This window comes from Ranitomeya variabilis, chromosome 6 (assembly GCF_051348905.1).
Source record: "Ranitomeya variabilis isolate aRanVar5 chromosome 6, aRanVar5.hap1, whole genome shotgun sequence".
In the NCBI taxonomy this organism is placed as follows: domain Eukaryota; kingdom Metazoa; phylum Chordata; class Amphibia; order Anura; family Dendrobatidae; genus Ranitomeya; species Ranitomeya variabilis.
Window position 1 is genome coordinate 181,382,483 of NC_135237.1, and position 24,105 is coordinate 181,406,587.

At 46.0% G+C, this 24,105-nt stretch overlaps 1 protein-coding gene across 1 annotated transcript in view; it reads left to right on the forward strand.

Moving 5' to 3' along the window:
- The first annotated feature begins 473 nt into the window (after positions 1–473).
- The window catches only part of NT5C3A (5'-nucleotidase, cytosolic IIIA), a 68,842-nt gene continuing 45,210 nt past the window's right edge, over positions 474–24,105 (forward strand). The window contains exon 1 of the mRNA XM_077269287.1: positions 474–884. Within this exon, the coding sequence (XP_077125402.1) occupies positions 747–884 (138 nt within the window). The 5' untranslated portion in view covers positions 474–746. The remainder of the gene's footprint in view (positions 885–24,105) is intronic.

Consider the following 24,105-nt stretch of genomic DNA (forward strand, 5'->3'; position numbering starts at 1 on the left):
TTATTTAATATCCCTTTTACATGGGCGCCCTGGGCCACGGACCGGGTCGCCACCGTGACATCCCCCTGTGAACACCAGACCCGGTACCGGGCACCCCACGGCCCTGGCGGGCGACTCACTAGCCTAACACCCCACCCGTCCTGAGATATCCCCGGGAAATGCGGCAGACTCTGGCGGGGTCGGAGCTGTGCACGCCCCATGTACTGTGTGTATCTGGGCATATACAGAGCAGGACCGGCGCCGACAGTGCGGGATCCCGGCAGGCTACAGTCAGGAGCCGCAGCAAGGCCACACACTGTCCTCCTCCTCCTCGCAGCGTCCGCTTCCGTTACCTAGGCGACAGGCGGGAAATACTGGGTTCTTTGGTTTCGTGCTACACTTTCTAGGGGGTCAATGGCGCCCTGACGTCACGCCTTTCAACCTATAGGAGGGCGCAGTTACATAGAATGGGCGGGGATAATAGCCTGAGCTTTGGAGCACATGGAAAACGGAAGCGGAAAGGCAGGAACTGTCACTAGAGACACGTGATAGCAACCGGCAAGCCGGAGAAGGAGGGGGCGGGCAGCTCCGCGGCGTATGTAGCCGTTCACACAGGCAGCTTGTGGCCCCGGCGGCAGAGCATGGGCTTGTGTGACGCTCTGTGCTCACGTGACTATTTTACCAGTCCTATCACCTGTATTACCACGTGGTGCTGACGGCCCGTATCTGGAGCACGTGACTGATTGTACAGCGTACCTGTACTAGCCATGGACAGGGCTTCTGTGGCCAAAGTAGGGGCAGTGGCCAGCGCCAGCATGTGTGCCCTGGTGGCGGGAGTGGTGCTGGCACAGTACATATTCACGGTGAAGAAGAAAACGGGAAGGAAAACAAAAATCATAGAAATGGTGAGTACCATGCTGTCCGGGCTAGTGGCTGAGGCTAGTGACTGAGGCTAGTGGCGTGCTGCCGGTGATCCACGGCTACTGCGTCTGTGCTGCAGGTTGTAGCGTTTGCAATAGGTGGAAATCTACGCACTTACTATGGTTAAATCTGCAGCATCTTCTACTGAGGATTTTGTTTAGGAGCAGATTTTTTACAGTGGAAAGACAGATTTCTCCCATCACAGCACACGTTCCCCCGCTGAGGTCGGTGCGCGCCCGTCGCCGCAGACATTCCCCCGCTGAGGTCGGTGCGCGCCCGTCTCCGCAGACGTTCCCCCGCTGATTTCGGTGCGCACCCGTCGCCGCAGACGTTCCCCCGCTGAGGTCGGTGCGCGCCCGTCTCCGCAGACGTTCCCCCGCTGATTTCGGTGCGCGCCCGTCGCCGCAGACGTTCCCCCGCTGATTTCGGTGCGCGCCCGTCGCCGCAGACGTTCCCCTGCTGAGGTCGGTGCGCTCCCGTCGCCGCAGACGTTCCCCAGCGTTCCCCACTGTAGATGGGCCTGGTATCCAGGGAACGCAACCTGAGTGTCTCCTACAGCAATGCAGAATGTTCTGTTCCCATAGCTAAACAGTGATGTATTAAAGTTGTCAATCAGGAGCACACTGCTTCCCTGCTTTCACGGGGTTGGTGCTCCTGATTGACAGGAACAGACTTCATCTCATCACTGGTTTGAACTATGGTCTATCTGATGCTGCGAGCGAATGCAGCGTACTGCACTATTGGGTCAGATCAGGAGACTTGCTTGTCCTCTGAATCACTTTCATCCAATTCTTCAGAAGTGGAACAGTGGCCTTAAAGGAAACCTGTCGCCCCCAAAATCGAAGGTGAGCTAAGCCCACCAGCATCAGGAGCTTATCTACAGCATTCTGTAATGCTGTATATAAGCCCTCGATGTATCCTGAAAGATGAGAAAAAGAGGTTGGATTATACTCAACTGGGGGCGGTCCCGCTGCGGTCCGGGTCCAGCACCTCTTATCTTCATGCGATGACGTCCTCTTCTTGCCGTGGCTGCGGCGCAGGTGTACTTTGTCTGCCCTGTTGAGGGCACAGCAAAGTACTGCAGTGCGCAGGCGCCGGGAAAGGTCAGAGAGGCCCAGCGTCTGCACAGGGAGCCGCTTCAGGAAGACAAGAAGAGGACGCGATCATGCGAAGATAGGAGGCGCCGGACCGCGCCTCCTATCGGACCCAGACTGCACTGGACCGCCCCTGGGTGGGTATAATATAACCTTTATTTCTCATCTTTCATGTTACACCGGGGGCTTATCTATACAAAGAAAATGGCGGGCACCACAGACACAAATAAATCAGGGATCAACCATATGCATATATATATATATATATATATATATATATATATATATATATATATATATATATATATATATATATATATATATATTAATTAAAAACTTTAAGCAAGAGAAAAGATATGCATACCAATGGGATCAACCATCAAAAAATACAACTTTATTTATAGAAAAAAGGCACAATAGAGCAAGACATACATTTAAAAACCAAGAGACGGCACATGGCTAAGACATATGCACCCCCCCAGACAGTTGGAAATAAATACCTAAGAGCACTAAGCAAAATGAGGTAGATTCATGAAAGGTCCATATACATATACAAATATATGCACCAATACACATTACTCTGCTACCAGCTATACCCTGTGTGCGCCGATCAATTACTCACAAATAAATAAATGCAGGAATTAAACTTTAAGTCCCAAATCCTAGACCCATTCACCCTGTGCAAGAAATCTCATTGCACCAAATGCTGTTTAATAACCGGGATATATCACCCAAGGGTCCGGAAACAAAGCGTTACAAGAGCCAAGTAAAGATGCGGCAGCCCAATAGCAAATGCTTGTGCTAGTCCTGGGGGGAACTGGAGCCCCACGCGTATCGACGCTATGAGAGCGTCTTCATCAGGGGAATGTAAGACAAAAATTTTGCGCTTGCTCTAATATAGCCAGATGATTAAGCAAGATAAATATCACCTGTAAGGATGAGGCAGCGTGAGGTCTCCTTGCAGCATGAACAGACCGGCTATTATTTCCGGGTCAGTAAGTTCACTCCACTGCAGATAAGCAGCAGGTCAGAGACAGTATGTTGCCGAGGCTGCGCGCGCAGTCCCAGCACAAAGTTACCATAGTTACAATGACGCTGGATTAATCAGAGCTTGCATCTGCACGAGTGTGTCAGAGCAAGGAAGAGAGGCATAAGGTACCTTCACACTGAGCAACTTTACAACGAGAACGACAGCGATCCGTGACGTTGCAGCGTCCTGGATAGCGATCTCGTTGTGTTTGACACGCAGCAGCGATCTGGATCCCGCTGTGATATCGCTGGTCGGAGCTAGAAGTCCAGAACTTTATTTGGTCATCAGATCAGCATGTATCGTCGTGTTTGACAGCAAAAGCAACGATGCCAGCAATGTTTTACATGGAGCTAACGACCTGTGAGAACGATAAGCGAGTCACCGTTACGTCACAGGATCGCTCCTGCATCGTTGTGGAGCTGCTGTGTTTGACATCTCTACAGCGACCTAAACAGCGACGCTGCAGCGATCGGCTCGTTGTCTATATCGCTGCAGCGTCGCTGAGTGTGACGGTACCTTTACAACATTCAGAGAGCCAAATGATAAGTGCCTGCACTATGAAGCAATCCAACTGGAAAAAGTATGTGTAACTAGTCACCAAGGCGTATACACTCACTGGCCACTTTATTAGGTACACCATGCTAGTAACGGGTTGGACCCCCTTTTGCCTTCAGAACTGCCTCAATTCTTCGTGGCATAGATTCAACAAGGTGCTGGAAGCATTCCTCAGAGATTTTGGTCCATATTGACATGATGGCATCACACAGTTGCCGCAGATTTGTCGGCTGCACATCCCTGATGCGAATCTCCCGTTCCACCACATCCCAAAGATTTCATGTTGTTTACGCCAAATTCTGACCCTACCATCCGAATGTCGCAGCAGAAATCGAGACTCATCAGACCAAGCAACGTTTTTCCAATCTTCTACTGTCCAATTTCGATGAGCTTGTGCAAATTGTAGCCTCAGTTTCCTGTTCTTAGCTGAAAGGAGTGGTACCCGGTGTGGTCTTCTGCTGCTGTAGCCCATCTGCCTCAAAGTTCGACGCACTGTGCGTTCAGAGATGCTCTTAGGCCTACCTTGGTTGTAACGGGTGGCAATTTGAGTCACTGTTGCCTTTCTATCAGGTCGAACCAGTCTGCCCATTCACCTCTGGCATCAACAAGGCATTTCCGCCCACAGAACTGCCGCTCACTGGATTTTTTTTCTTTTTCTGACCATTCTCTGTAAACCCTAGAGATGGTTGTGCGTGAAAATCCCAGTAGATCAGCAGTTTCTGAAATACTCAGACCAGCCCTTCTGGCACCAACAACCATGCCACGTTCAAAGGCACTCAAATCACCTTTCTTCCCCATACTGATGCTCGGTTTGAACTGCAGGAGATTGTCTTGACCATGTCTACATGCCTAAATGCACTGAGTTGCCGCCATGTGATTGGCTGATTAGAAATTAAGTGTTAACAAGAAGTTGGACAGGTGTACCTAATAAAGTGGCCAGTGAGTGTATACCGTATACAAGCAAGAGATACTTTTGATGCCCGAACAGCCCGGAATTGAGTGTCCATACAGTCCGACGACACCTACTGAGAAGGATAAATGTGCATAAACCAACATAGTTGGAATACAGGCGAGAGTAACACACTCCAGGGCCACTGGGCTAATATTAGCCTACCCCATAGGAGGATGGCACCAGGAAAAAAGGAACACACGCAAACGGCGAGGATTCAAAGAAGTATACCAAAAAAGAGCCCTCAATGATCGAAGCCCAGTAATAAACACATGGGCAGTGCAGCCAACTGATTTAAAGGATGTACCCAAAGGTTCACATAAATGAGTAAAGCATACGGCACAAATAGGAGCGATCGCAAAAAGCACCAAATGAAAACAGCACACTTAATAAACAATTGGTGCCGACGAAAAGACACACAGATTGTAGGTAAGGGTAAAGCCATGACATCAGAGAAGCTCCCCGCTAGATCTCAAAGCAGAGCATGTTAGTAGGTACCGTTGCGTCAGCAGCTAGTTACTATCATGCACCGGGATTACACTGCAACGCGTACGTTTTTTAGCATGCGGGCTAAGGATGACCCTTAAGATAGAAAAAAGGTAGATGGTACTAATGCCTGTGCAATAAAGCATACCCGCCCAGAACGTAATATAGACGCAAAGAGAGTGGCGCTGTGATAAAGCCAACATACATTTCCAACATAAAATATACAAATTTATTAAGTAACCCAAAAGGATCCAAACGCCTAATCGGTGGATTATGCCCACAAAGAATAACAATCACTGAAACTCAGTACATAGTATAGCTGGCAGCAGATATAGATTATCAAAGAACAAAACACAAAATAAGTGGAAAAACAAGGCGAATAAAGAGCCAGTGGGCCAGGGGGTCGACAATTCTCGGATCCATGATGTTTTCTTCATATTCAACCTAAAGAGGGAACAAAGCAGTGAACATGTCCACATGATCTAGAGTCAAACAAGAAACACAAGGTTAAACAAAAATGAGCAATGAGAGGACAAGGGGAAAAACTAGGAAGAGAGACCCAAAAGGAGCATATTACTCATGCTTGCTTATAAAAGCCAGTATATAATAGCTCCTCATTCATGCCTGCCGGAGCTAGGCTATTGAGATTGTAAATCCACTTAGGGTATGTGTCCACGTTCAGGATTGCATCAGGATTTGGTCAGGATTTTTCATCAGTATTTGTAAGCCAAAACCAGGAGTGGGTGATAAATGCAGAAGTGGTGCATATGTTTCTGTTATACTTTTCCTCTAATTGTTCCACTCCTGGTTTTGGCTTACAAATACTGATGAAAAATCCTGACCAAATCCTGATGCAATCCTGAACGTGGACACATACCCTTAGACTCTTTCCTCAGGAGCTCAGGTATCACACTCCCACCCCTAATATCTGTTTTAACCCCCTCTAAACATATAACCCTTAACCCCCTTGGTGATCCCCCATGCTGGTGTAGAAAATGCGCGGCCACTGAAGAAAGCTTCTTACCTTTGCCTAGGTCCTTCTGGGCTGTGTTGATCCCTGAGAGGTGCTGTTGCGTCCGGCGCCTGAGCTCTTGCGTGGTATAACCAATGTAAAGCTTCGGGCAACTACAGATTAAAGCATAGACAAGATTCCTGGTACGACAGTTAAAGTATCCAGAAACCTGGATCCTCTTAACATTGTGTGTGAGACGTATCCCACTTTCAGCCAGCATATAGCTGCAGACGTTACACCTACCACAAGTGTAGGATCCTTGGATGTTACCACCTGTCCCAGTCCTGGTCGTGGTGCGTCTGAAATGGCTTGACACAAGTCCATCCCTCAGATTACGAGATCTCCTAGCTACCATCCTAGGAGTACCCGAAAGCCATGGAGAAAGTTTGGGCTCGGTCAAAAGAATATCCCAGTTCTTCTTAAGGATAGCATACACATCATTCCACTGATTGTGGTATGTGGTGACAAGGTTGATGGTCCGTACCGAAGTTCTACTTCTTGGCTTCATTATTTCCTCCCTCGTCACTTGCTGGGAATGTTGATATGCCTGGGATATAACCCTACGAGGATACCCCCTAGCTCGAAACCTCTCCGTCAATTTTTGCGATTCTTCCTGGAAATCGGACAGGATGGTGCAATTTCTCCTTATTCTGAGGAATTGGCCCCTCGGTATACTATTCCGTAAATGGGCTGGATGGGCACTTGTGTATTGAAGCAGGCTATTTGTAGCCGTCTTCTTGCGATGCAAACTCGTCACCAGGCCATTACCCCTGATCGAGATCTTCAAATCCAGGAAGTCCACCATGGTAGTAGAAATATTTGAGGTCAACTTTATCCCCCAAGGGTTGTCATTGAGCTGAGCGATAAAAAGGTTACAATCATCAAGTGTATCAGTCCAAAGGAACAGGACATCATCTATGAATCTATACCATTTAGGCACAGATTCCTGAAAAGTCTGAAGTTTGTAAACATGTTGTTCCTCCCACCACCCCATAAACAAGTTTGCGTACGCGGGCGCACACTTCGGGCCCATTGCGGTGCCCGCCGCTTGCCTATAATAGGCGCGATCAAAGACAAAGTAATTTTTCTCGAGCACCAGTTTCAGGAGGTCCAGGAGGAAAGAATCATGGTCCCTATCCCTGCTGGTTTTATGATCCAAAAAAAATGCCACTGCTCTAATCCCCAGAGAATGCTCAATGCTGGTATAAAGGGATTCGACGTCCAACGTAACAATGTAGGTACCCACCGGTATCTCAAGATCACTGATTTGTTCCATGAGGTGCATAGAGTCCCTGATGCTTGTCGATGCTTTAATCTGTAGTTGCCCGAAGCTTTACATTGGCTATACCACGCAGGAGCTCAGGCGCCGGACGCAACAGCACCTCTCAGGAATCAACACAGCGCAGAAGGACCTAGGCAAAGGTAAGAAGCTTTCTTCAGTGGCCGCGCATTTTCTACACCAGCATGGGGGATCACCAAGGGGGTTAAGGGTTATGTGTTTAGAGGGGGTTAAAACAGATATTAGGGGTGGGAGTGTGATACCTGAGCTCCTGAGGAAAGAGTCTAAGGGTATGTGTCCACGTTCAGGATTGCATCAGGATTTGGTCAGGATTTTTCATCAGTATTTGTAAGCCAAAACCAGGAGTGGAACAATTAGAGGAAAAGTATAACAGAAACATATGCACCACTTCTGCATTTATCACCCACTCCTGGTTTTGGCTTACAAATACTGATGAAAAATCCTGACCAAATCCTGATGCAATCCTGAACGTGGACACATACCCTAAGTGGATTTACAATCTCAATAGCCTAGCTCCGGCAGGCATGAATGAGGAGCTATTATATACTGGCTTTTATAAGCAAGCATGAGTAATATGCTCCTTTTGGGTCTCTCTTCCTAGTTTTTCCCCTTGTCCTCTCATTGCTCATTTTTGTTTAACCTTGTGTTTCTTGTTTGACTCTAGATCATGTGGACATGTTCACTGCTTTGGTCCCTCTTTAGGTTGAATATGAAGAAAACATCATGGATCCGAGAATTGTCGACCCCCTGGCCCACTGGCTCTTCATTCGCCTTGTTTTTCCACTTATTTTGTGTTTTGTTCTTTGATAATCTATATCTGCTGCCAGCTATACTATGTACTGAGTTTCAGTGATTGTTATTCTTTGTGGGCATAATCCACCGATTAGGCGTTTGGATCCTTTTGGGTTACTTAATAAATTTGTATATTTTATGTTGGAAATGTATGTTGGCTTTATCACAGCGCCACTCTTTGCGTCTATATTACGTTCTGGGCGGGTATGCTTTATTGCACAGGCATTAGTACCATCTACCTTTTTTCTATCTTAAGGGTCATCCTTAGCCCGCATGCTAAAAAACGTACGCGTTGCAGTGTAATCCCGGTGCATGATAGTAACTAGCTGCTGACGCAACGGTACCTACTAACATGCTCTGCTTTGAGATCTAGCGGGGAGCTTCTCTGATGTCATGGCTTTACCCTTACCTACAATCTGTGTGTCTTTTCGTCGGCACCAATTGTTTATTAAGTGTGCTGTTTTCATTTGGTGCTTTTTGCGATCGCTCCTATTTGTGCCGTATGCTTTACTCATTTATGTGAACCTTTGGGTACATCCTTTAAATCAGTTGGCTGCACTGCCCATGTGTTTATTACTGGGCTTCGATCATTGAGGGCTCTTTTTTGGTATACTTCTTTGAATCCTCGCCGTTTGCGTGTGTTCCTTTTTTCCTGGTGCCATCCTCCTATGGGGTAGGCTAATATTAGCCCAGTGGCCCTGGAGTGTGTGTTACTCCCGCCTGTATTCCAACTATGTTGGTTTATGCACATTTATCCTTCTCAGTAAAGTCGTCGGACTGTATGGACACTCAATTCCGGGCTGTTCGGGCATCAAAAGTATCTCTTGCTTGTATACGGTATATACACCTTGGTGCCTAGTTACACATACTTTTTCCAGTTGGATTGCTTCATAGTGCAGGCACTTATCATTTGGCTCTCTGAATGTTGTAAAGGTACCGTCACACTCAGCGATGCTGCAGCGATATAGACAACGAGCCGATCGCTGCAGCGTCGCTGTTTAGGTCGCTGTAGAGACGTCAAACACAGCAGCTCCACAACGATGCAGGAGCGATCCTGTGACGTAACGGTGACTCGCTTATCGTTCTCACAGGTCGTTAGCTCCATGTAAAACATTGCTGGCATCGTTGCTTTTGCTGTCAAACACGACGATACATGCTGATCTGATGACCAAATAAAGTTCTGGCCTTCTAGCTCCGACCAGCGATATCACAGCGGGATCCAGATCGCTGCTGCGTGTCAAACACAACGAGATCGCTATCCAGGACGCTGCAACGTCACGGATCGTTGTCGTTCTCGTTGTAAAGTTGCTCAGTGTGAAGGTACCTTATGCCTCTCTTCCTTGCTCTGACACACTCGTGCAGATGCAAGCTCTGATTAATCCAGCTTCATTGTAACTATGGTAACTTTGTGCTGGGACTGCGCGCGCAGCCTCGGCAACATACTGTCTCTGACCTGCTGCTTATCTGCAGTGGAGTGAACTTACTGACCCGGAAATAATAGCCGGTCTGTTCATGCTGCAAGGAGACCTCACGCTGCCTCATCCTTACAGGTGATATTTATCTTGCTTAATCATCTGGCTATATTAGAGCAAGCGCAAACTTTTTGTCTTACATTCCCCTGATGAAGACGCTCTCATAGCGTCGATACGCGTGGGGCTCCAGTTCCCCCCAGGACTAGCACAAGCATTTGCTATTGGGCTGCCGCATCTTTACTTGGCTCTTGTAACGCTTTGTTTCCGGACCCTTGGGTGATATATCCCGGTTATTAAACAGCATTTGGTGCAATGAGATTTCTTGCACAGGGTGAATGGGTCTAGGATTTGGGACTTAAAGTTTAATTCCTGCATTTATTTATTTGTGAGTAATTGATCGGCGCACACAGGGTATAGCTGGTAGCAGAGTAATGTGTATTGGTGCATATATTTGTATATGTATATGGACCTTTCATGAATCTACCTCATTTTGCTTAGTGCTCTTAGGTATTTATTTCCAACTGTCTGGGGGGGTGCATATGTCTTAGCCATGTGCCGTCTCTTGGTTTTTAAATGTATGTCTTGCTCTATTGTGCCTTTTTTCTATAAATAAAGTTGTATTTTTTGATGGTTGATCCCGTTGGTATGCATATCTTTTCTCTTGCTTAAAGTTCTTAATTACCGGGGGCTTATCTACAGCATTATAGAATGCTGTAGATAAGCCCCTGATGCCGGTGGCCGCAGCTCATATACGATTTTGGGTGCTGAATTCTAGGAGCACCAATGTGTAGGGGGGACATTGCTAAACTAGTGCTGCAACCGCTTCAGTTTTGGAATGTGTCACCAACCACTTAGACAGTAATATCATATCTTAGCTATATGCTGCAAGGTTCTGAAAACCCCTTGAAGAAGGTCTGTCACCAAATCTAACCATATAATCTGTATGCCTCTTTAAATGGATCACCTAACCCTGATGAGAATGGTGTACTTACTTTGCAAATCCATCCCCAAATTACACTCTAATCCTTTCTGAAAGCTCAGCGTTTTGATGCCAGCTATAATACGCCACACTTTACCAGTCTAAGGCTATGTGCACACGTTGCAGATTTTTCCGCAGAATCCGCAGGTAAAATGACCTGCGTTTTCTGCGGATTTAGTGCAGATTTTGTGCAGATTCCACCTGCGGATTCCTATAATGGAATAGGTGTAAAACGCTGCAGAGTCCACACAAAGAATCGACATGCTGCGGAAAATAAACCGCTACGTTTCTGCGCTGAATTTTCCACAGCATGTGCACTGCGGATTTGGTTTTCTATAGGTTTACATGGTACTGTACACCGCATGGAAAACTGCTGCAGATCCGCAGGGCCAAATCCGCAACGTGTGCACATAGCCTAAGGCCCCTATTCATTAAAGGGATTCTGTCAACAGCATGTTGTAGAGACCCTGATTCCAGCGATGTTGCTTGGTTCACTGGATGCAGCAGTTGTGATAGAATCACAATTTTCTCTTCTGCAGATCTCGGATATTGATCTGTGTATTACACCACAGCTTTCCGAGTACAATGCATAGTGACTTAGCACTAGGACTACCGGACTAGTCACCCCCTCCCTAGAACTACTGAATGGAGTCATTTTGACTCCTGGCTTGTTTCGTTTATTTTTAGAGTTTCTTGCTCCTGGTATTGTTGTAACTTTAATTTATAGACTGTATATACAATGTATAGAATGCAAAATAGCAAGAATATCGTCAGGCTTTTGCACAGTTCTTCGAGCCATATTAGCAATTAGGAAAACTGCAGGCCGTGTTCTACAGAAATTATGTAGTCCACTTGGGAGATCACTGACGGATGTCCTGTGTATGTCAAGTATATTTGCAGAAATGCTAATTATTCTAAGTCTAAGCCAACATATATTCTAAACATACAAGAAAATGAAAACTAAAAGAAATAATAACATTTGGCGACAGACTAGCAAGATATAGTAGGGAGTCAAAATGACTCTCTTTAATAATTTAAAGGTACTTTATAAAAAAAAAAAAAGGTACGCTTTTTTTTTTTTTTTTTCTCAACAATTTTATTTGTCACAAAATCTTTTTTTTGCATCCTAAATGAGTAGAAGTCACAGTCTCAAGCCGGAATTCGGAAAAATGTGGTCACAGAAGAGAAAAATTGCGAGGAGTCAAATTGACTCCATCGGTAGTTGTAGTGTTAAACTGCTAATCAGTCCTGGGGGTGTGGTTGGACCAGTACACAAGTCTGCTTGTCCTGTAGTGATAATCCCATGCTGAGGAAACACTGCTTGTATTGTAACAGGAAAACACAGTAAATAATAGTGGAAGTAAGAAGCTTTTGCACTCAATTCAATGAGTGTAGGTGCCCAGAAGGAAAAACAATATACAGTAGTAAACACCTCCGGCACTCAAAAAAAAAGAGAATTCTTGAGAATATTCTGTGTAACATGAGAATCTTTATTTACAGTCGATGTATGACCAGACAGCACTTCTGACGTTTCGGCTCTCAGGGCTTTATCAAGGATGTCTGTCACCAGATGAATCGACGTGCATGGAGACGGGAAGTGACACATCACTGTAATCAGGGACTCTGCTCCTACATTATGGCGCTCTCAGGTTACATAGCAAAAACCTGCTGACAGATTCCCTTTAAGACTGGTATTTCCTACTACAGCCTTGGGCCTCATTCAGATGTCTGATTTTTGCATATCATTGCTCTCTGTACTTTTCACAAATGGTACTTGTACCTGTGATAGACTAGTTTAACCCCTTTCTGAGATTAGATGTACTATCCCGTCGAGGTGGGTGGGCCCGTATGACCACCGATGGGATAGTACGTCATAAACGATCGGCCGTGCTCTCGCAGCTGACATCCGGCACTATGTGCCAGGAGCGGTCACGGACCATCTCCGGCACATTAACCCCCGGCACACTGCGATCAAACATGATCGTAGTGTTCCGGCGGTATAGGGAAGCATCGCGCAGGGAGGGGGGGGTCCCTGCATGCTTCCCTGAGACCCCCGGAGCAACGCGATTTGATTGCGTTGCTCCGGGGGTCTCTTACCTCCTCCCTGCAGCAGGCCCGGATCCAAAATGGCCGCTGCATCTGGGTCCTGCAGGGAGATGGCTTCACAGCGCCTGCTCAGAGCAGGCGCCGGGAAGCCTGGAGCTGTGCACGTCAAATCGCCGATCTGGGGCAATGTTATAGTGTAAAAAAAAAAAAAATATATATATATATATATATATATATATATATATATATATATATATATACTCCTATAAATACATTTCTTTAAAGGGAACCTATCACCCCGTTTTTTAAAGATTAGATAAAAATAGTGTGAAATAGGGGCAGAGCTGGGCTTTACATTACTGCCTTTTTGGTGCCTTTACACCCCCGTTAGGCTGCCGAAATACCTTTGTGAAGTGGCCGTTTTGTCCTGTCACTCAAGTTGGTCAGGTCGGATGGGCGTGGTCACAGCGCTGTTTCTCCCCCAGATCAGGCTCATCATTACGTTGGTGGCGTAGTGGTGTGCGCATGTCCAAGGTCCCGAATCCTGCACAGGGGTGTGAAAATAGCAGCGATGTCCGTTATTCCATTGGTGGTCGGTGGGCGCGGCCATCTTGCTTTGGCCGCGCGTGCGCAGAAGCGGCGCTCTGCTGGCCGCGGCTTCAGGAAAATGGCCGCGGGCATCCGCGCGTGCGCAGATGGCTATCGCGGCGGCCATTTTCGTGAAGCAGAGTTCGTGGCAAAGTAGCCACGAGCAATCCGCGACGGGTATAGTCCGGCGGAAAAATGGCCACTCCTTCCTCCCCGCAGTCAGTGCCTGCTCCGTACTCCCCTCCAGTCTGCCCTCACACAGGGTTAATGGCAGCGGTAACGGACCGCGTTATTCCGCAGTGTAATGCACTCCGTTACCGCTGCTATTAACCCTGTGTGACCTACTTTTTACTATTCATGCTGCCTATGCAGCATGAATAGTAAAATGATCTAATGTTAAAAATAATAATAAAAAAATAATAAATCGTTATATGCTCACCGTCCCTCGGCCCCCGGATCGACAACAGGCCTTTCCCGCTCGCGACGCTCCGGTAACCGGTTCATGCTGCGATCTCGCGAGATGATGTAGCGGTCTCGCGAGACCTCTTCATCATCATCATCTTGCGACACCGCAATGCACTCTTGAGACCGGAGCGCACGAGCAGCGTCGGTAACCGCTTCGCTTGGATCCGGGGGCTCCGGAAGGTGAGTATATAACTATTTTTAATTTTATTTCTTTTTTTTAACAGGGATATGATGCCCACATTGCTATATACTACGTGGGCTGGGCAATATACTACGTGGGCTGGGCAATATACTACATGGGCTGGGAATTATACTACATGGGCTGTGCTATATACTGCGTGGCTGGGCAATATACTACGTGACTGTACAGCGTGGGCTGCGCACTGTGCAGCGTGGGCTGCGCACTGTGCAGCGTGGGCTGCGCACTGTGCAGCGTGGGCTGCGCACTGTGCAGCGTGGGCTGCGCACTGTGCAGCGTGGGCTGCGCACTGTGCAGCGTGGGCTGCGCACTGTGCAGCGTGGGCTGCGCACTGTGCAGCGTGGGCTGCGCACTGTGCAGCGTGGGCTGCGCACTGTGCAGCGTGGGCTGCGCACTGTGCAGCGTGGGCTGCGCACTGTGCAGCGTGGGCTGCGCACTGTGCAGCGTGGGCTGCGCACTGTGCAGCGTGGGCTGCGCACTGTGCAGCGTGGGCTGCGCACTGTGCAGCGTGGGCTGCGCACTGTGCAGCGTGGGCTGCGCACTGTGCAGCGTGGGCTGCGCACTGTGCAGCGTGGGCTGCGCACTGTGCAGCGTGGGCTGCGCACTGTGCAGCGTGGGCTGCGCACTGTGCAGCGTGGGCTGCGCACTGTGCAGCGTGGGCTGCGCACTGTGCAGCGTGGGCTGCGCACTGTGCAGCGTGGGCTGCGCACTGTGCAGCGTGGGCTGCGCACTGTGCAGCGTGGGCTGCGCACTGTGCAGCGTGGGCTGCGCACTGTGCAGCGTGGGCTGCGCACTGTGCAGCGTGGGCTGCGCTATACACTACGCATACATATTCTAGAAAACCCGATGCGTTAGAATCGGGCCACCATCTAGTTACATATAATGTATTAGTCCAAGAGGTCCAGTGACTTAAGTTCTATTAGGTATATGGACAATATGAACAGGTATGAAAAAACGTGTGGTACTAGAGCTGGATTCTCTCAAGTACACTGTAAATTAACATACCGTATTTTCTGCTGTATAAGACGACCCCCAACCTTTCCATATAAAATATGGAATTTGGGATATACTCGCCGTATAAGACGGGGGTCATCTTATACGGCCAGTCATCTTATACGGCGTGTGTGGTGCGTATGGTTCCCAGGGTCTGGAGGAGAGGAGAGGAGACTCCTTCAGGCCCTGGGATCCATATTCATGTAAAAAAAAAAGAATACAAAATATGGATATACTCGCCCTCCGACGGCCCCTGGCTCCATATTTTGTATTCTTTTTTTTTTTTTTTTTTACATGAATATGGATCCCAGGGCCTGAAGGAGAGTGTCCTCTCCTTCAGACCATGGGAACCATCCAGGATCGCTCCCTGCACACGCCGTACCCGGCGTATAAGACGACCCCAACTTTTGAGACGATTTTCAGGGGTTAAAAAGTTGTCTTATACGCCGGAAAATACGTTATATAAGATACAAAGTCCCAACATTGAAGAATGATTCATAGAAGGACATACATTATTATCAGTTCTTGAGGATGGGAAGGTTAGGCACACCTTGACTGAAACGGAAAAGGGAAGAAAGAGGAAAATGACAAATACATACAATCTTCCCAAATGCGGTAACATTACATGAAACATACAACCCCTGGCAAAAATTATGGAATCACTGGCCTTGGAGAGGATGTTCATTCAGTTGTTTAATTCTGTAGAAAAAAAGCAGATCACAGACATGGCACAAAACTAAAGTAATTTCAAATGGCAACTTTCTGGCTTTAAGACACACTAAAAGAAATCAAGAACAGAAACTGTTGGTAGTCAGTAATGGTTACTTTTTTTAACCAAGCATAGGGAAAAAATTATGGAATCACTCAATTCTGAGGAAAATAATTATGGAATCATGAAAAACAAACAAAACACTCTAACACATCACTAGTATTTTGTTGCACCACCTCTGGCTTTTATAACAGCTTGCAGTCTCTGAGGCATGGACTTAATGAGTGTCAAACAGTACTCTTCATCAATCTGGCTCCAACGTTCTCTGATTGCTGTTGCCAGATCAGCTTTGCAGGTTGGAGCCTTGTCATGGACCATTTTCTTCAACTTCCACCAAAGATTTTCAATTGGATTGAGATCCGGACTATTTGCAGGCCATGACATTGACCTTGTGTCTTTATTCAAGTAATGTTTTCACAGTTTTTGCTTTATGGCAGGATGCATTATCATCTTGAAAAATGATTTCATCATCCCCAAACATCCTTTCAATTGATGGGATAAGAAAAGTGTCCAAAATATCAACATAAACTTGTGCATTTATTGAAGATGTAATGACAGCCATCTCCCCCGTGCCTTTACCTGACATGCAGTCCCATATCATCAATGACTGTGGAAATTTGCATGTTCTCTTCAGGCAGTCATCTTTATAAATCTCATTGGAACGGCACCAAACAACAGTTCCAGCATCATCACCTTGCCCAATGCAGATTCGTGATTCATCACTGAATATGACTTTCATCCAGTCACCCACATTCCACTTTCATCCAGGCATCCATTTCCTTTAGGCGGTTTCTTACAGTTTGGTCACAGACGTTGACTCCAGTTTCCACCCATTCATTCCTCATTTGTTTTGTTGTGCATTTCCTGTTTTGGAGACATATTGCTTTAAGTTTCCGGTCTTGACGTTTTGATGTCTTTGTCTACCAGTATGTTTGCCTTTAACGACCTTCCCATGTTGTTTGTATTTGGTCCAGATTTTAGACACAGCTGACTGTGAACAACCAACATCTTTTGCAACATTTAGTGATGATTTACCCTCTTTTAAGAGTTTGATAATCCTCTCCTTTGTTTCAATTGACATCTCTCGTGTTGGAGCCATGATTCATGTCAGTCCACTTGGTGCAATAGCTCTCCAAGGTGTGATCACTCCTTTTTAGATGCAGACTAATGAGCAGATCTAATTTGATGCAGATGTTAGTTTTGGGAATGAAAATTTACAGGGTGATTCCATAATTTTTTTCCCTATGCTTGGTTAAAAAATAGTAACCATTACTGACTACCACATTTTTTGTTGTTGTTTATTTCTTTGTGTTTCTTTAAAGCCAGAAAGTTGCCATTTGAAATTACTTTAGTTTTGTGCCATGCCTGTGATCTGCTTTTTTTCTACAGAATTAAACAACTGAATGAACATCTTACAAGGCTGGTGATTACATAATTTTTGCCAGGGGTTGTATTATAGCGTGTAGTCACTTAGGTATAAAAGATTCACGGATAAACACTCACCCAAATGGACCTGAAGAAACCTGTAAAGGCGCTGGGGATATGCACTAACGTGCCCAGAGTAAAGCACAAACATGGTTGTGGCCGGGTCGTCTTTAAATAAAGAACCAAGTGGCTGCATTTGGCGCTATTTCGCCGTGATTCCGGAAATATGTCACCGGAAGTGACATCACCGGACCGGAAGAGTAAAGGCTTCACCCATGATGAATCGGTGTCTGCTGTTGTAACCGCAAAGGTGTCCCCTTGTTGTAAATAACCTGAATAAAGGTTCCGGAAAGGGGAAATGGCTTTACCTAACAACTGCAATGTTTAAAGAGACAGAGCATAAGTGAAATATGTTTATTATGATTGAAAAGTGTCCTAATATGCGAGAATATATGGGAACTATGAGATTATGACACCACAATAGGCAATAAGTTAGATGAAACCTTATAAAATAATAATCAGGAAACGAAAATAAAAATATATTCAGTGTCTATCATCATGGATCCAGGACATCTTCAGAGTGTGAAGATGCAAGAAACTGTAGTAACTGCAGTGCTGCCCCACGATGATGTCCTGTTCTAAGAGGAGCAATAGACGCTGCAGAAAAGTGAGTGCAGCAACAGCCTACTGAGAGATGTCCTGTTCCAGGAGGGGTGATAGATGCTGCAGGGAAGTCCCAACCTTTCTGGCGTATGACGCCGCCACGATTTGTGAAGTTGACAGGCAGATGTAGTCATGCTCCGTCTCCTCACCATCTCCGCCCATTTTGTCAGAGCTGCCAGTATCTGGCATGAAAACTCCAAAAGTCGCTACATTTTTACCCAATTTTTCAGTTGTATTTTACACCAGTTTTCTGGCATAAATACTTTGATAAATTGGGGCCCAAGTGTATTGAATCTGTTAGGTTGATTGATAAGGTCAGTCTTTCGGCATCAAATTCAGTGTATAACACCAGCTTCTTCAAGAATCAAGTTCACGAAGGTTATGTCAACAAATGTGTACGTTATGGGCCTAATTCATTAGGACTGGCGTTGTACAGCGGGTCTCGGCTGCATTCAAGTCAATGGACCTGTCAGCACATAAGTGTGAATCCCGTTTTCCAGGGCTTCAGACATAAGCACCAATGGAGCCACCTTCAGTAGTCTAAAACACAATGTGAACATAGCCTAAGAAGTGCATGCCACTTTATGAATTAGGCGCATCTTACACGTGCCTCGGCCAAAGATCTCCAGTCAGGGACAGGAGTAAGTTTCTGGGAAACTTTACACCTCTAAAGTGGTCTAGATTGTCATGACTTAGACTGGCCTGCTAAGCCATACTGCCGTTCCATCCACTTTGGTGAATCTGGCCATGGCTAGCATGAAACTACCAAGTCGCAATACTTTTGCCAACTTTGCAAAAATTTGGAGACTGAGATGTTTATGGCAGAATTCTGTGAAAAACGTCTTTATAAATCGGGCCCTATATCTCTGGTAGAAAATAAGTAAATTGTCCCAGACTGCAAACAGATCTCAGCTTCCAGTCACAGTATGAAGTCACATGGAGATTCTCAGTGCCCCCTTGGCACGGCTCCAGGCCTCGGTGCACCGTTCTCTCCACTTGCTTAGATCAGGGGTGTCAGCGTGGTCAGTAGATGAGCCTCCATTATGTGCACACACTGTCTGTGAAGGCGAGGGTGATCTGTGTGCTCTTCTGCACTGATGGCAGTAGGGATGTGTGTGCTCACTACTGCACAGGGACAATAATCACATAGTGGAGGCTAATCCTCAGACATCTGTGTCTCTAGACAAGCCAGCGCTGTCAGTCGACATAAGAGTGCTGGTAATCTAATTAAATGGGTGCAATGACGCACCGAGGCATTTAACCATGCCAAGGGTGCACTGCGGATGTTTATTTGCATCAGAGAACCAATTTATTTTTTGGGGTAACAAAGGAACAAATTGGGGAAAACCAAGAGTGTTGTTTTTTTTTTTCTTTGCATTAAAATGAGTTTCAATCACTTGCCAGTAACGGATGATCACAAAGCTGATTAGAGCCAGGATGAGGGAGTGAATTATTACGTGTGTAATGAAGAATGTCCATACATTAATTCTGCATTTTCTATATAGAGTAGGTTTGGTAAGTTGTGGATGACAAGGGACATGTTGCCTCTTGGTGACGCGTCACTGCATAAACCTCTAATACCTTGTGTACACAAACATTGAGTCAGCTTGCAGTCATAGGATTCTCCTTGTGCTTCTGTAATAAAACCTTGCACACTAATGTGATGTGTAGACTTATAGTATTGTGATGTCTAAGTGAATAGGGCCGAGGTAAACAGGGGCGCAACAGCCTGGTCAAGGTTCAGATTGGGGTGGGTGTGGCTCCCGCTCAGTATCTTCTTTTTAGGGCTTGTTTCCACTTGCGAGAAACACGTCCGTGTCTCGCATGTGGAAACCAAGCTCTGGCGCCGGCACTTGGGAGCGGAGCTGTGCAGCTCCATGTGTTCCTATGCGGCCGCACGCTCCGCTCTGGAGTGCCGGCGCCAGAGCTTGGTTTCCACATGCGAGACACGGACGTGTTTCTCGCAAGTGGAAACAAGCCCTTAGGGCTCATTTCCACTTGCGAGGAAAACGGACGAGTGCAATCCGATTAAAACATCGGATTGCACTCGGACCAATGTTACTCAATAGGTGTCTTTTCATTTGCGATGTTTTTTTCTCAGCCGAAATTGGACTGAGAAAAAAAATCGCTGCATGCTGCGATTTGCTGCGAGTCTCGCCAATGCAAGTCAATGGGTGCGAGAAAAAAAACGCACGGAATACGGACCATCCGTATTCCGTCAGTTTTTTTACCAATACCTTACCATTCTTTGGCATAGGACACTGTAAATGGTCCTGTAAATTACTGTATAAAAATAGTTGCAGAGAAAAAAAACTGATTGCATACGGATGTCATACGGATGTAAAACGGATGGTGCGATTAAAAAATCGCATTGAACTTGCATGACAACCGCATACTTTTCATCCCTTTTTTCGGTCAAGATTATGGACCGTTTTTTTCTCGCAAGTGGAAATGAGCCCTTATATATTGATTGCAACCATTTAATCGGGGTCAAATACCCCTAAATATTGGGAGAACCTGCAGCTGGCATGGTGCACTAAGAACTGTGTACCTGCGGAGTGATGGCCGATAAGAGGAGCTCCAAGAAGACGGGGGAGCCGGAGAGACTGATCCAAGATGGCGCTGGCGGGCATGAGACGCTGAAGACTGGGTCGGAGGAGGTAGAGGTGGACCCCAGGGGATCTGATGCAGCGGCTAAGCTGCGAAGATTTGCCCGGTAGGTAGATGTGTTCTGGAGCCCGGCGGTGACAAATAGGAAGCAAAACAAGTCTGTGTGGTATGTGGAGATGGGGAAGAGGAGGGTGCAGAAAGTGATGGCGGGAGCAGCGTCAGTATGCAGGAGGAAGATGAAGCCTGAGGTGCCCACTCTGAAATATGTTTTTAAGGTGGTCCTGCATTGTCATGCCACCATTACTGATATGGCTGCACAATTGGGGGTCACACAGGCTATGTCTAAACTGCAGCATTCAATGCATGTTACTAAGAAGAGAATGGGAGAGGCTGAAAAACTTATCAGTGGTGCTGAAGACTATATAGCAAAAGCAGACAAGGCTACTAAATGCATGAGTTCTGAAATTTCTGCCATACAAGCAAAAACGGATGACCTCGAACAGGTCCAGGCTCAATAATGTACGGCTGATTGGGGTGCCTGAGAAGATGGAAGGTTCAGTGCCAACAGTTTTTTTTGAAAAATGGTTACTAAACAATATAGGCTCTGATAAGTTGTCCCGCACGTATGCAACTCCAAGAGCACACCGTGTTTCTGCGCATCCCCTCCCCCCTGGACGCCCCCTAGACAAGCGCTGGTCAAGGTCCCGCATTACCGAGACAGAGATGCAATTTAGACACACTAGAGATCATCCGGATCTTAAGATAAATGGCTCCAGGATATCTATATTTCTGGACTTCTCCATTGAGGTGCAGAAACAGACAAATTTGCTAACATTAAGAGGAGGCTGAGGGAGCTTGGCGTCGCCTACTCCATGTTTTACCCGGCCATATTGAGAGTGGTTGCTGAGGGGGCAGTACAATTTTTTTACAGAAGATAAAGAGGCACTCAGATGGCTGGACATCAACGAGCAACACCTGCACTTGGCAAAATCGAAGGACTCTGCTGGTTGACAGCCCGCTCTTTTCCCATTTTCTCTACTTTTATGAAGCGAATTATTAGCTTTTTTTCTCCCTTTTTGTTTTTTTATTCCTGGTGGTTTTTTAAAAAATTTTTTATCGTGTTTCTGGACTACGGTTGGATGCAAGTAATATCTGGAAGAATTGGAAACTGTTGTAATTTACCTGGCTGCAGTTTTCATGTCCTGCACTTAAAATCTCACGATACAAGGCCCCATTCATTCGTTCATGTAAACGGATCAGTCGTCTTGGTCCCTTTGCAGAGAAACGGCCCCAAAGCATGATGTTGCCACCCCCATCTTTCACAAGTAGGTATGGTGTTCTTTGGATGCAACTCAGCATTCTGTCTCCTCCAAACACGATAAGTTTTGTTTCTACCAAACCGTTCTACTTTCATTTCTCCCAATACTCTTCCGGATAATCCAAATGCTCTCTAGCAAAAGTTAGACGGGCCCAGAAATGTATTGGCGTAAGCAGGGGGACATGTCTAGCACTGCGGGATTACTGATGGTAGCCTTTGTTACTGTGGTCCGCGCTCTATGCAGGTCATTCACTAGGTCCCCTCTTCTAGTTCTGTGATTTTTGCTCACCGCTCTTGGGATCGTTTTGAACCCATGGGGTGAGATCTTGCTTGGAACCCCAGAGCGTGGGAGATTATCAGTGGTCTTGTATGCCTTCCATTTTCTTATTATTGCTCCCACAGTTGATTTCAGCACACCAAGCTGCTTGCCTATTACAAATTCAGTCTTCCCAGCCTGGTGCAGGGCTACAACTTTGTTTCTGGTGTCCTTCGACAGCTCTTTGGTCTTCACCATAGTGGAGTTTGGAGTGTGACTGTTTGAGGTTGTGGACAGGTGCCTTTTATACTGATAACATGTTAAAACAGGTGCCATTACTACAGGTAATGAGTGGAGGACAGAGGAGCCTCTTAAAGAAGAAGTTACAGGTCTGTGAGAGCCAGAGATCTTTGATGTCTTTAGGTGACCAAATACTTATTTTCCACCATAATTCGCTAAATAAATCTTACCAAATCAGACAACGTGACTTTCTGGATTTGTTTTCTCATTTTGACTCTCAGGCCGGCGTCACACTGGCGTATTTTACGGAGGTATGAGAGGCGCAGAAAATACGGATTGCATACGGTGCCATGATTCTCTATGGCCCTGCTCCTATCTGCTGTATTTTACTGATCCGTATTATGCGGTCTTGTACGGCCGTAGAAAACCGCAGCATGCTGCGTTTGTCAGCGTTTTGCTCAAAAAATCCGCCAATTAAAGTCTATGGGGGCGAGAAAATTTACGGATTAGACACGGACCATGCGTGTGACTTGCGAGAAATACGCAGCGGTGTTCTCTAGAAAAGCCGGTAATTCAGCGCGGTGTACAGCAAAATCTATATATATTAATATATAAAATATATTTTTTTTTAATTCAGCGCAAGATAGCATAAAAGCCGGTAATTCAATTGCCGGCTTTTGCTCTCTCCTTCACAAACCCGACAGGATATGAGACGTGGTTTACATACAGTAAACCATCTCATATCCCTTTTTTATTACATATTCCTCTTTACTAATGTAACAAGTGTCTGTGTGTAAAATTTTGAAGCTCTAGCTATTAAATTAAAGGGTTAAATCCCGGAAAAAATTGGTGTGGGCTCCCACGCCATTTTCTCCGCCAGAGTGGGAAAGCCAGTGACTGAGGGCAGATATTAATAGCCTAGGGAGGTACCATGGTTATAGGACCCCCCTGGCTAAAAACATCTGCCCCCAGCCACCCCAGAAAAGGCACATCTGGAAGATGAGCCTATTCTGGCACTTAGCCTCTCTCTTCCCACTCCCGTGTAGCGGTGGGATATGGGGGTAATGAAGGGTTAATGTCACCTTGCTATTGTAAGATGACATTAAGCCAGGTTAATAATGGAGAGGCGTCAATTATGACACCTATCCATTATTAATCCAATAGTATGAAATGGTTAATAAAACACACACATTATTAAAAAGTATTTTAATGAAATAAAGACACAGGGTGTTTTAATATTTTATTAGACTCTCAATCCACCTGAAGACCCTTGTCATCTGAAATAAAGTTAAACAAAACAAACAACAATATTCCATACCTTCTGTCGATCAGTCATGTCCCACGCTGTAAATCCATCTGAAGGAGTTAAATCATTTTACACCCAGGAGCTCTGCTAATGCAGCTGTGCTCCTGTCTGTAAAATTTGGTGAATGAATGGAATGCAGGGAAATATACTGTAGTTACCTCGAGTCGCGGTGATGCACCCTCTGCTGGATGAACTCGTATGAACTCGACCGTGGGAACTTTTCTGAAAATAGCTAGATAAAAACTCAAAAGAAACCTTGTACCCTAACTGATATACATAATAAAAATTGATTTTATCTATTAATATCTTAAAACCGTTAACCATACAACAAAATACAGACAACCGTGCTCAACTACAACTATCCCTCACACTGTAAGCACTAAGTTTCCCTGCCTGAGCAGCGGAGGTTGGCACCCTCAGATTGATTCGAGAGAGGCGCCCCCGCTCCACGATGACTGACCCTCTTGCTCCTATATAATCGTTCTGGGTACTGTGATACACTTATACCCCAATCTCACGTCACAGGAAAATTGAAAAGGACAGTGATTGCCTGATATAGCATTCAACAGACTTTGTGAGGTAGAGTGACACAATTACCTAAAGTACAAAAAAGTGCATAAAACACACAAAGGATATCTCACTATAACTGTACCAGATA